Source organism: Amphiura filiformis, chromosome 16 (genome assembly GCF_039555335.1).
Source record: "Amphiura filiformis chromosome 16, Afil_fr2py, whole genome shotgun sequence".
NCBI classification, from domain to species: domain Eukaryota; kingdom Metazoa; phylum Echinodermata; class Ophiuroidea; order Amphilepidida; family Amphiuridae; genus Amphiura; species Amphiura filiformis.
In genome coordinates, this window is record NC_092643.1 from 10376749 (window position 1) to 10391392 (window position 14644).

General features: G+C 35.8%; 1 protein-coding gene across 1 annotated transcript; it reads right to left on the reverse strand.

Moving 5' to 3' along the window:
* Nucleotides 1-905: 905 nt before the first annotated feature.
* Nucleotides 906-8070, reverse strand: LOC140135533 (aquaporin-12-like). Its single transcript, XM_072157071.1, has 2 exons — nucleotides 6622-8070; nucleotides 906-1238 (listed from the first exon to the last, which is right to left on the reverse strand). The coding sequence occupies exons 1-2, from the start codon at nucleotides 7232-7234 to the stop codon at nucleotides 1060-1062; spliced, it is 792 nt and encodes a 263-aa protein (XP_072013172.1). The 5' UTR covers nucleotides 7235-8070; the 3' UTR covers nucleotides 906-1059.
* Between the last annotated feature and the right edge of the window lie 6574 nt (nucleotides 8071-14644).

A 14644-nucleotide genomic window follows, 5' to 3' on the forward strand; every position in this document is an offset into this window, starting at 1 on the left:
CTTCAAGTTCAATATTCGAATTCTCCGAGACAGATTTATAGCTTATTTTAGTATCAAAAGACCCATCCTCCCAACATGGAATCGTTTTTCAAATTCTTTAGTGTTATTACCCCTATAACAAACTATATGTTTTGATGCATCCTTGACTCATTTTTCTGACGTGATAATCGGGGCAAAACTATTCATTTACGGAAATATTAATCGGGGACTCGATTAAGAAATCAATCAAATAAAGCAATCAAAGCAAAGTTCAAAATAAGAGTGTTTGACCCGTCCCCCTATTAATTGAATATGCAATTATTAGGATTGAACTATAATCATGATAATTCATCTGGCAAAAAAGATAATATACTGCGCCAAAAAGGTATCCTTACACTTGGAAACATATCCTAATTTAAAACTAAATCATATTTGGGTAAATTTATTTGTTTAATAAATGCACTCTAATCCGGCACATTATGAAACTCCATTGAATCCAATGAAAATTCAAAAAGAATATATACAAACATTTGATTAGACGAAGGTCCAGTTTCAAAAGCGACAAACTGGCCTATTCAAAACTCCATGGACTAGACATCTGGTTTGAGAGTAATGAATGGCTAATTTATGCATGCCTTTAATTTAAAACAAAAGGAACGAAAGAAAACCGAAACAAAAGGACTGACAAATAAAATGAAAGTTCTGAAAAGTACAGAGAAGTAAAAACTGACATAAAAACTAATTTAAATAAAGTTTCGTTGAAAAAACTGTTTTGTGTCTTTGTTGCGCTTGTTGGAATCTTTTCGCGCCTTGTATAGGCCAGTTTGTCACTTTTAAAATGCTTGTAACAGTAACTTTACTTCTGTAGGTCACATTGGGTGTTATAATATTATGCAGGATTAGATAATGCATCTATTAAAAAATAAATGTACCCAACCCAAATATGGTTCAGTTTTAAAATTATAGGATTTTTATTCCAAGTGTAAGGATACTTTTTTTGGCGCAGTATATTTCTTAAATTAAACAATATAGTTTTATTCCAACTGTTGTAAGATGTATATAAGTATACATGCCACCAAATCAATCAGATTTGAATCGCCGTTTACGCAGACGTCGTCTGAAAAACTCCATTGCAGCAATGGTCAGAAGAGGTGCAATCCAATAAACGGTAAAATGTTCAATAAATGGGTGGTCACGGCAATTGAATGTCAAGGCTGAAGCTAGGGCAGGATTGAACATCATGCCAGTCCATTCTAATCCTACAATTTAAGAAGAAAAAACACAGAAAGAAAATGAAATTAGAAATTATACACATGCGGCTATAGCGTCAAATGAGCACGAGGTGTATTGCATTATAGTATTTTGAAACTAAGGTAAACTTTCCATTCTTTGGATCACCGTACACACAAACCAATCTAAATAATGCAAAATATAGGGCCTATAAAGCATAATGCGATACATGTTACATTTTGTTTGTCATTTGAAACTAAGGTGCTCTTTCCATTCTACGGATCGGCAGATTCCCGTCCACACCCACCAAGCTAACCTTATATGCGAAACAAGTTATATAATTATGTAATATTTAGTTTTTGTTATTTGAAACTGAGGTATATTGTCAAATTCTACGGATCGCCGTCCACACCCACTAAACTAATCCAAGTAACGCATACCCATCAAGCTAATCTAAATATAAATGCATAATGCGACACGTGTTATATATTATGTATAGATTTAGTTTGTTATTTGAAACTAAGGTGCACTTTCCATTCTACGGATCGCCGTCCACACCCACCAAACTAATCTAACTAATGCATAATGCGAAACATGTTATATATTATGTATAGATTTAGTTTGTTCTTTGAAACTAAGGTGCACTTTCCATTCTACGGATCGCCGTCCACACCCACCAAACTAATCTAAATAATGCATAATGCGAAACATGTTATATATTATGTATAGATTTAGTTTGTTATTTGAAACTAAGGGAAACTTTCCATTCTACGGATCGCCGTCCACACATAATGCGAAACAAGTTATATAATTATGTATAGATTTAGTTTGTTATTTGAAACTAAGGTGCACTTTCCATTCTGCGGATCGCCGTCCACACCCATCAAACTAATCTAAATAATGCATAATGCGACACATGTTATATATTATGTATAGATTTAGTTTGTTATTTGAAACTAAGGTGCACTTTCCATTCTACGGATCGCCGTCCACACCCACCAAACTAATCTAACTAATGCATAATGCGAAACATGTTATATAATTATGTATAGATTTAGTTTGTTCTTTGAAACTAAGGTGCACTTTCCATTCTACGGATCGCCGTCCACACCCACCAAACTAATCTAAATAATGCATAATGCGAAACATGTTATATAATTGTGTATAGATTTAGTTTGTTATTTGAAACTAAGGTGCACTTTCCTTTCTACGGATCGCCGTCCACACCCACTAAACTAATCCAAGTAACGTATACCCATCAAGCTAATCTAAATATAAATGCATAATGCGACACGTGTTATATATTATGTATAGATTTAGTTTGTTATTTGCAACTAAGGTACACTTCCCATTCTATGGATCGCCGTCCACACCCATAAAACTAATCTAACTAATGCATAATGCGAAACAAGTTATATTATGTATAGATTTAGTTTGTTATTTGCAACTAAGGTGCACTTTCCTTTCTACGGATCGCCGTCCACACCCATAAAACTAATCCAAGTAACGTATACCCATCAAGCTAATCTAAATATAAATGCATAATGCGACACGTGTTATATATTATGTATAGATTTAGTTTGTTATTTGCAACTAAGGTACACTTCCCATTCTATGGATCGCCGTCCACACCCATAAAACTAATCTAACTAATGCATAATGCGAAACAAGTTATATTATGTATAGATTTAGTTTGTTATATGAAACTAAGGTTCACTTTCCATTCTACGGATCGCCGTCCACACCCACCAAACTAATCTAAATAATGCATAATGCGAAACATGTTATATAATTGTGTATAGATTTAGTTTGTCATTTGAAACTAAGGTGCACTTTCCATTCTGCGGATCGCCGTCCACACCCAACAAACAAATCTAAATAATGCATAATGCGAAACAAGTTATATATTATGTATAGATTTAGTTTGTTATTTGCAACTAAGGTACAGTTTCCATTCTACGGATCGCCGTCCACACCCACTAAACTAATCTAAATAATGCATAATGCGAAACAAGTTATATATTATGTATAGATTTAGTTTGTCATTTGAAACTAAGGTGCACTTTCCATTCTACGGATCGTTGTCCACACCCACCAAACTAATCTAAATAATGCATAATGCGAAACAACGTATATATTATGTATAGATTTAGTTTGTTATTTGCAACTAAGGTGCACTTTCCATTCTACGGATCGCCGTCCACACCACCAAACTAATCTAAATAATGCATAATGCGAAACATGTTATATATTATGTATAGATTTAGTTTGTTATTTGAAACTAAGGGAAACTTTCCATTCTACGGATCGCCGTCCACACATAATGCGAAACAAGTTATATAATTATGTATAGATTTAGTTTGTTATTTGAAACTAAGGTGCACTTTCCATTCTACGGATCGCCGTCCACACCCATCAAACTAATCTAAATAATGCATAATGCGAAACATGTTATATTATGTATAGATTTAGTTTGTTATTTGAAACTAAGGTACACTTTCCATTCTACGGATCGCCATCCATACCCAACAAACTAATCTAAATAATGCATAATCCGAAACATGTTATATAATTGTGTATAGATTTAGTTTGTTATTTGCAACTAAGGTACACTTTCCATTCTACGGATCGCCGTCCACACCAACCAAACTAATCTAACTAACGCATAATGCGACACATGTTATACATTTTTACAGTTTGTCATTTGAAACTAATTTGGTACACTTTTCAATTCTACGAATCGCCATTTACACACACCAAGCTTATCCAATAATGCGAAATATGTTATGTGTAAATGTTAGCACTTTCCATTCTACGGATCGCCGTCCACACCCACCAAACTAATCTAAATAATGCATAATGCGAAACATGTTATATATTATGTATAGATTTAGTTTGTTATTTGAAACTAAGGGAAACTTTCCATTCTACGGATCGCCGTCCACGCATAATGCGAAACAAGTTATATAATTATGTATAGATTTAGTTTGTTATATGAAACTAAGGTTCACTTTCCATTCTACGGATCGCCGTCCACACCCACCAAACTAATCTAAATAATGCATAATGCGAAACATGTTATATAATTGTGTATAGATTTAGTTTGTTATTTGCAACTAAGGTGCACTTTCCTTTCTACGGATCGCCGTCCACACCCATAAAACTAATCCAAGTAACGTATACCCATCAAGCTAATCTAAATATAAATGCATAATGCGACACGTGTTATATATTATGTATAGATTTAGTTTGTTATTTGCAACTAAGGTACACTTCCCATTCTATGGATCGCCGTCCACACCCATAAAACTAATCTAACTAATGCATAATGCGAAACAAGTTATATTATGTATAGATTTAGTTTGTTATATGAAACTAAGGTTCACTTTCCATTCTACGGATCGCCGTCCACACCCACCAAACTAATCTAAATAATGCATAATGCGAAACGTGTTATATAATTGTGTATAGATTTAGTTTGTCATTTGAAACTAAGGTGCACTTTCCATTCTACGGATCGCCGTCCACACCCACCAAACAAATCTAAATAATGCATAATGCGAAACAAGTTATATATTATGTATAGATTTAGTTTGTTATTTGCAACTAAGGTACAGTTTCCATTCTACGGATCGCCGTCCACACCCACTAAACTAATCTAAATAATGCATAATGCGAAACAAGTTATATATTATGTATAGATTTAGTTTGTCATTTGAAACTAAGGTGCACTTTCCATTCTACGGATCGCCGTCCACACCCACCAAACTAATCTAAATAATGCATAATGCGAAACAAGTTATATATTATGTATAGATTTAGTTTGTTATTTGCAACTAAGGTGCACTTTCCATTCTACGGATCGCCGTCCACACCCACCAAACTAATCTAAATAATGCATAATGCGAAACATGTTATATATTATGTATAGATTTAGTTTGTTATTTGAAACTAAGGGAAACTTTCCATTCTACGGATCGCCGTCCACACATAATGCGAAACAAGTTATATAATTATGTATAGATTTAGTTTGTTATTTGAAACTAAGGTGCACTTTCCATTCTACGGATCGCCGTCCACACCCATCAAACTAATCTAAATAATGCATAATGCGAAACATGTTATATTATGTATAGATTTAGTTTGTTATTTGAAACTAAGGTACACTTTCCATTCTACGGATCGCCGTCCACACCCACCAAACTAATCTAAATAATGCATAATGCGAAACATGTTATATTATGTATAGATTTAGTTTGTTATTTGAAACTAAGGGAAACTTTCCATTCTACGGATCGCCGTCCACACCCACCAAACTAATCTAAATAATGCATAATGCGAAACATGTTATATATTATGTATAGATTTAGTTTGTTATTTGAAACTAAGGGAAACTTTCCATTCTACGGATCGCCGTCCACGCATAATGCGAAACAAGTTATATAATTATGTATAGATTTAGTTTGTTATTTGCAACTAAGGTACACTTTCCATTCTACGGATCGCCATCCATACCCAACAAACTAATCTAAATAATGCATAATCCGAAACATGTTATATAATTGTGTATAGATTTAGTTTGTTATTTGCAACTAAGGTACACTTTCCATTCTACGGATCGCCGTCCACACCCACCAAACTAATCTAACTAACGCATAATGCGAAACATGTTATACATTTTTATAGTTTGTCATTTGAAACTAATTTGGTACACTTTCCAATTCTACGAATCGCCATTTACACACACCAAGCTTATCCAATAATTCGAAATATGTTATGTGTAAATGTTAGCATGTTATTTGTAACCAGGGTTCTACAGATCCCCGCCCATACCCACCACATTTGTCCTATAGGGTAAATTTCACAGAGCTCCCTCCTCTAAAAATCCCAACAATTATTTTTTGCTGGTAAGATTTTTAATGGAGGGCACTTTTAGTTTGTGCCTTAAATTCTAGTTATGTCAAAGCAGCCCATATGCACCATCCATTAAGCGAATCTTTACAACATGTTTCGCACTATGCGTTAATCAATTAAATTAGCTTGGTGAGTGCGGACGGCGATCCGTAGAATGGAAAGTATACCTTAGTTTCAAATGACAAACTAAACATACATATAATGACATGTTTCGTATTATGCATTAAGTAGATTAGATTGGTGTGTGTGAATGGCAATCCGTAGAATGGAAAGTGCACCTTAGATTCAATAAGAAACTAAATTTATATTATGTAACATGAAGTAAAAGGATTAAAACTTTCAACTGCACTCACCAGGTTATTTTCCCAAATATTTCGGAACCATCTGGTTCCTTCCTCAGTGGGTGATGGTGTGTGAGATGCTGCTGAGATTATGTAACATGTTTCGCATTTATGCGATTTGTAAATTATAGCTTGTCAATTGAAACTTTTAGCTTACCTATAAGAATAATGATGACTTGAATAAGCGAATCACTCATCATTTCGCCCATTCGTCCTTTTGGTTTGTAAAGACAAGCAAAGTAATAAGTAAAAGTTGCTAGCGCCTCTGCAAAACATCCTCCCAATATTGTCGCTTTCAATGCAGAATCACAATGATGTTTAAGAAGATACGCCCATTTATTACCATGTCTTGATGTCGGTGAAGTTTGCCAAAGTCGTTTTACGTATGGAAAAGCAAGTTGTCCTCCAAGGACTTGTGAGACTGTAACGACAAGTCCATGTGACACACTACTTCCAGGTTCCTTGGCAAACACATCTTGCCAAATTGTACACACACTTGCAGTAGCTCCGCCATCAAATGTAATGCTTTCTGACATAAACAACAGCCATAGGTACAATCCATACCAGACAGTACCAAACTCTTCTAAGATAATATCGCCTTCCATAATACCTGCTACGAGTTGGAACGTTGCGATGAATTCGGCAGCATATATGTAATAGTCTTTAGGTACTACTCTCCTGCATATAAAACGAGCTACTTCGCAAAGCTCAGTGGAGAGGAATACAAAAAGTGGGGTTGCTAGTGCTGGTGGAATAACATTTGCTGCCATAATGATAGAGGATGGAAGATGCTATACGATAAGATAGAAGCTACTTTTTACTTAAAGCATCAATTCAATTCCTAGAAGTGATTGACACTCCCTTGAAGAAAACCTCTGGTCATTCCAACTGGTGCTGGTCGTAAACCGCTGTATGTAAGAGACAATAGTATTTTTAACCCAGACGACTTATGTTACACTCCTTGAAGATGTTCTTGTATAGTAGAAAAGTCCTGGATGGCGTCGAACAACACGAAGCGAGTGAAAAGAGAAGATATCAAAAGAACCCCTTCCGTCGTATAGTCTCACAAATGTGATTGTGGTTGCAGAATCGACATTCAAATTATTGCCTACTCCGGGTGCCTACTTGTTTTTATGCGTACATCGCCGTGTAAATATTATGGTGGGTGCATGTTACTCTGGTTCGTATCTGTAAACTCAACTGAAATGTCTCTCAGGATATAATTATTACCTTTTACATGACTGACACACAGAACCAGCAGCAAACTGCCATTGATCTTTAGGTCATCATTACTCAAGTTATCAAAAGTTGTGTTAAATGTCATGAGTCGATACTGTACGCCAGCAAATATCACGTCAGCGGTCAAAGTGTGTTACCAATCATTGAGATGTAACGATACATTAGCCATCTATACATTCCAGCAACGCAGTAGGGTGGTAGGGGAGTCAGATGTCTTCAGCAGCAGGAGAGGAGGTTGCAGGGTTTCACATATCCTCTATAATGGCTGATGATAGTTTGACATTTGTGCGTGGGATTTGCCATATACTTATTTTGATCTTCCGTCCTCCTTTCCTCGCTAATGGCTAATGAACTCCACTGAAATGACATCACTGTGCCCCAACAAAAGTGAAAACAGAAAAGTTACAAAGAGTGATTAAATCTGATTTCATTATACATTTTCAAATTCAATTATTTCATATTTCTCTTTCTATAAATTGCCTATAGGCCTAATTGTTCATATATTTGAGTTGAATAAGGGGCGCACCATTAGATTTCCAGGGGGGGGAGGCATGGGAATTTTTTGAAAAAAAAAACTTCGCCCACTAGTGAGACAAAAAAACTTCGCCCAATAGTGAGACGAAAAAAAAAAAAATTTGCCTCATTGATGAGTAAAAAAAAAATTTCCCCCACCCAACTTTGTATAAAAGTATAGGCCTACATTAAAATTGAAAAATAAATAAAAAATGCTACCTGACCCAAACTCCCATGCCCCCTGAGAATCTAATGGTGCGTCCCTAACGATGCGCCAGTTAGCCCAGTTTGAAAGAACGCATTTAGGTAGGCCTAATTGTAACATTTCTGGTAACAAACATAATAAATGTGAAATAGGGAAACGCACACCAAATTGTATAACATGACCTACATAAGGCTACATAAAAGGCATAGGGCGCCTATGTATAGTAACGCATTTTGGCAGGTCGAAAGGAGGGGGAGGGGGAGAGGTTTATGGCGAGGTTTATGGCAAGTCAAAAAAAAAAAAAAAAAAAAAAGGAAGAAAAGACAAAAGGGGGATAAGAGATTTTAGAGCACATTCATGATTCATGGGGTATCTTTTATTAAATAAAACGACTTAGGATTAGTAAATCAGTATACGATAAAGTTATAGTAGGCGTATGCTAAATTTCGTGCTCGCTCGCATAATAAGGTTTGGTTATCCCACACATTTGGCATGTGCAGGGGGGGGGCGAGAACTTTTGTCAGGCCAAGAGGGTGGACCAAGCAATTTTGGCATGAGCGTGAAATGAAGAGAAGTCATTGGAGGCATGGTGTTTTTTTTTGACATGTCGAGAGGAGAGGGCTATCAATTTTTGGGCAGGTCATTTTTGAAATTTACCCACCATGGGGATTTTGCACACCTATAAGAATTGAATGTGAAATGGGGGGGTGAAACATACCATAAATTATGTTGCATGGGGTGCACATGCACGTCATTACATAGAAAATGAATTTGGAGAAAATCTTCTGATAATTACAAACACTCGCTGAGCAGCAAGACCTTCTCTCTAAGCTTTTAATCCGATAAGCTGATTATCTATTTGTTTTCATGAATTGGAAGACATTCTTTGATGATGTATTACTGAGCTCAATCATCTGAAATTACTGGAGCGTGAGCCACCCAGGCTGGTGGCTCAGCATAGTATTTTATTAACAGAAGGTTTTCTCCAAATTCGTTTCCTAATGAGAGTTCCGGGTTTTACGGTAGGCCTATAAGCGGTATTTTGGTTCATTTTGATACTGGTGTTCCAATCCGGGTGGTCTTCCTAGCTTTTTATATGTCGTCGTCTTCTTTCTGGACCTGTCCTTTAGGACGGGATCACTAGCCTATTTATTTTAAGACATAGGCCTACATGGCATGGCTGGCCCTATTCAACAGTGTAGCAAGATTGTGTAACATCTTATCTCATTTAACACGTAAATTTATGATAGGCAACGCGCCTCCGCTCTTAGCTGATCTTCATGGCCCACTTCATGGACTTAAACATGACACAGTCTCAGTGAAGTCTATATAATTTAACTTCTGATCATCGCAAATAGTTGCTTATTAAACTCACCTTTATCGCATACGGATACTCATAAGCTGCAATGCATTCCAATTTAAAACACATGGCCTACTATGATGTGCTTTGATCATGAACTTGTGTGTCACTACGCCAGTCTGCTTGCTGTTGCATGGTCAAAGGTTATTTCGTATCATATATCCATGATTACTTAATAACACTTACAGGACCTTTAAATGCAAATATCAAGACATGATAGCTCATGATCGTCCCAATTGTTTAATAGCAGAATATCATCGTCGTACCTGGGGAGGACACACGTATATTTTTTTCTCATGTGTATGTAAAATCCTATTCAATTTAATAATTATTCTATGTATTAGCATTTTTTTAATTAAACATCTGGCACAGTGGCAACAACATATTTGCTCCCCATTCCAGAAAAACACAGCACTATTTTTTAGATTAAAAAATATTTATGTTTTGCCAAATGAAATATAACTACATCTTAATCCTTTAATTACCGATAGTTCTAACTGGCAATAAAAGTTAAATTTTATTAGCTTTGTAAATTTGAGGGGAAATGGGCCAAAAACGTGCAATTTTGGGTGATTTCTAACAATTTCAGTCACGAAATTCAAAGAGTCTAACTAAGCATTTCAAAATCTTGAGTATATGCCATGAATTTGCTCATAATTTTAATATTTTATGTTAATTATGATAATAGGTTATAAAAGGTATTGGAATAAATTAGAATGTAGGCCTTTAACAGTGGCGGATCCAGAGCAGTAAGAGGGGGGGCCCAATTTTTGAAAAAGAATGTGAGTAATGGCCATGAAGCGGCTATCCCGGAGCTGCTTGCGCGACGTAGGTGTCTGAGGGGATGTGCCCCCCTCAGAAGTTAGAAACTTTTGGAAAATGTAGACCCATTTGAAGCCATTTGGTGGACCATTTTGTCACTATTATTGTGTAAAATTTTGGTTTGAAAAAGCCTAAAATTTGAGAAAAACAGCCCAATTGAAGCCATTAGTGTGGACAAGTTTTGACTTTTATTGTGTGAATTATTGCTTTATAATTATGTACCAATAAAGTTGCGCACGCAGGGGGTGTCTGAGGGGGATGTTCCCCCTCAGAAGTGAGAAAAATTTGTAAAATGAAGGCCTATTGAAGCCATTTGGTGGACTATTTTGCACTATTTATTGTGTAAAATTTTATGTTTCAAAAGGCCGAAAATTTGCGAAATGAAGGCCCAATTGAAGCCATTTGGTGGACCATTTTGTCACTATTATTGTGTAAAATTTTGGTTTGAAAAAGCCTAAAATTTGAGAAAAACAGCCCAATTGAAGCCATTAGTGTGGACAAGTTTTGACTTTTATTGTGTGAATTATTGCTTTATAATTATGTAGCAATAACGTTGCGCACGTAGGGGGTGTCTGAGGGGATGTTCCCCCCTCAGAAGTGAGAAAAATTTGTAAAATGAAGGCCTATTGAAGCCATTTGGTGGACTATTTTGCACTATTTATTGTGTAAAATTTTATGTTTCAAAAGGCCGAAAATTTGCGAAATGAAGGCCCAATTGAAGCCATTCGTGGACAAGTTTTAACCTTTATAAATAAATTACCCTATATTGCTTTAGATGTAAACATAAAGTTGCGCACATTAGGGGGGTGTCTGAGGGGGATATGCCCCCTCAGAAGTGAGAAACTTTTGCAAATTGAAGACCTAATTGAAGCCATTTGGTGGACCATTTTTACACTATCATTGCGTTTTAAAACAAAAAAGGTTTGTAAAATTTTAAATGTAACACTGACACTTTATAGGCCTAAGACTTGAGATTCGCAATTAAAGCATGCATGGTGTTGAATTGAAGTCGGCTCGAGTCCGTCTTAATAGGCCTACTGATTTGGTGACAAAATGTGACGGGCCCTACATATCGGTGGGCCCGCCGTAATTTTCACATGCTTTTAGGCAGAGGACCCGCCTTCAAGCAAAATAATCACATACCTATATAGACTGACCCGACTGCGATTTAGGCATGGGCCTACTATACGTGCAATTTAACCTTTTCCCTTCTCCTTTTCTCCCTTTTTTCTTCTTTTTTTCTCCTTTTCTCCTCTTTCTCTTCTCTTCTCTCCTTTCCTCTTTTTTTTTTTTTGGGAGGAGGGGGGCCCAGCCCGCCGGCCCCCCCTGAATCCGCGCCTGGCCTTTAATCTGAAATTAGTCTCTGTTCAAGTTTAGGCTTGATTGTCACAGCATACGAACACACCCTAAAATGCATGTGTTTGGCAATTATTTCCAAAAATTGGCCACATATTAAAATTGGACTTTTATTGCTTTAGCTTTGTTTCATTTGGCAAAACAGGATAATATTTTTTAATCCTCAAAAAATAGTGCTGTATTTTTCCTGAATGGAGAGTACACGCCGATCTACACATATGGTGATAATGATAAATTGTGAAAAATATATCACCTGAAAATATCAATAATATAAATGGAAGTCATGCGTGCGATATTTTGTTGATTTACTTGATCTATAAATATGAAAGATTTGGCACTACCGTACTAAACGGTGCTTGTCATACAATTTTAATTATGGCTGTGCATTTGAAGTAACAAATAGACCTACACATACCTGGCAGAAATAAATTTGCGATTACAAATCTGCAAAAATTGTAAAAATAATAGCAATAAAATAAATAAAAAGCAAACGACAAATCAATGAAAAGTAAAGCCATTCTATTCCCTATTTCAGGCCCTAAAATACTCTTTCTTCATACCAACGAGATCATTTCAAACTACAGTCAACTTTGTTGAGAACATTTTTCCAGGTTTGAGATAATATGCGGAACTTCTTCTATTATATCATTTAAATCACTATTGTAAGTCTATTATCATAATCATTACTTGCAAATTGTTGATAATTTGATATAAGTAGTATTGCATTTGTTGCTCACCTTGGTCATTGTTTAACAAAATAAAAGACAGAAGTCCGAACTATAGCCTGACATTGACAACAAATAATATATAAACAAAACAACAAATGGGGCGATCCCGTTGCCCAAGTAGTTATCGTTTTGCCTCTATTTCTTTTTGAGAGGGATACTGGGTGTCTGTGAAAGATTGATAACGGAGATAGTTAGTGTTCCTTTGCTTACTTGCATGGATTAATATGCAAATTGAAAGTCAGAAACACTATAGTATGTGGCTTTACCAATATCACTTTTAAATCATCGAATATACTTGTTTAGGAAATAAGGTTTTTGTCCAATGATGAATTCTCGCCCCCCACCCCACGACGTTAATATTTTCCATAAATGTTGAGGAAATCGCTGTATTTCCTAAATAAAAACATAAAATCAATATGATTTAAAAAGCATACTATTGGTAAAACCAAGTTTGTTTCCTATTTTCTGTCAGAGACAACCTGTATACAGCGACCGTTTAAATATGAAAAAGACAAAAAATACATCTATTTTTCGCCCTTTTCAGGGACGAGCCTAGTCTCAGATGTTTGTTTGGTACCACATTTGGGCGGGGTGGGGCAAAGCTGCACTGCTACCAGAGATAGTTGACATCATGGGCTTTACAAAAATGCATGATAGCAATTGAACCGGAGTAGCTTTTGGCGGGAAAAGGTCATCCAAATTTACACAGGGTCAAATTTCATATTGCGTTAAAAACCATTCCCATGTATTCCTCTGGTCACATGGATTCAGAAAATGTATAGTTTGACCTATCTAGGATGTGCCGTTTTTGGGTTATTATAACCGAAAAGGCCAAAGGTCGCGTTTTTGGCTCTATGGGTCAAAAACCTCAAAGTGTACCGATTTTGACAAAAGAGGTGTCAAATTCTTCATTTTGATAAAACAATTCAAATAAGGATAGGATTGCACCATCTAGGGTGTTTCGTTACCTGGGTAACACAGAAAAATAGGTCAAGTACCATTGAGGCCTATTGACCTTGATCTATTTTGCTATTATTATATCCATTATATATTATGTCATTATATTTGCTTGTATATTCTAAAATTTTTATTGACAATTTTGTTATAAAAATAGCAAAAATCATGCGATTTTTTATCTCGTATATGAAATTAGACCCTCCCTCGGGTCCGTGGAGAACGACTGGTAATGTAGATTACATAGCATTAAAAATCAACCGGAATCAGCGCTCAATGGACTTTCGCGTTCACTTATAATACGAGTATATTTCTATATTGCTGCATGGTTGACTGTGGTGGGTGTAATTAGTGGCGTCGATTTGTGGATGAAGAGGAATGGGTTTTTGGCATTGAAGAAAATAAGGGGGGGGGGGAGTTGGCTTTTTTTTTCATAAGGCATTACGTAATTATTTATTGTTACATTATCCAGAGATAGAACCGAACCGAGACTGGGGGCCAGTCTAATATGAAATAGGTTAATAATAAATACGTATTGTTGCTCCAGAAATTGTACAAAATAATGCACTTGTGCCGATATGTTAATGCATCTAATGCACACCCACCTACAGGGCTCGTGCATTGGACGCATCAACATCTCAGTATGTATGCATTATGTTGTATAATTTAACTCCCAACAATAGATACACATTTATTAACCTATAATTATGTATCTTGCTGCTATAGACCATTAGCCGGAATAATTCACACCTCGGAATAAATTCAGATTCTGAATAAAAATTAAGCAAAAGCAATACAGTATTAACCAATGTTAACCAAATTATTCAATAGAAATAAGGCCAAATAAAAAAAATAAACGTGTTTTACGTCCCCTCCCGCTTCCTTTTTGGAGGTTTCTTCAATTATATTTTTATTTTTTGAAATTCAAAAATTATGTCTAGGAAGTTGAGATGCTTTCTATAGCCTTGCTAATATACAAGAAACAATTTGGGAGGTTTTGAGA

Bases quoted from the DNA above. Each gene is read 5' to 3' on its own strand.
- LOC140135533 (XM_072157071.1), bottom strand. From the start codon at position 7,234: ATGGCAGCAAATGTTATTCCACCAGCACTAGCAACCCCACTTTTTGTA. The intron at 1,239-6,621 runs GTAAGCTAAAAG...CTTAAATTGTAG, and splicing joins AGTCATCATTATTCTTATAG to GATTAGAATGGACTGGCATG.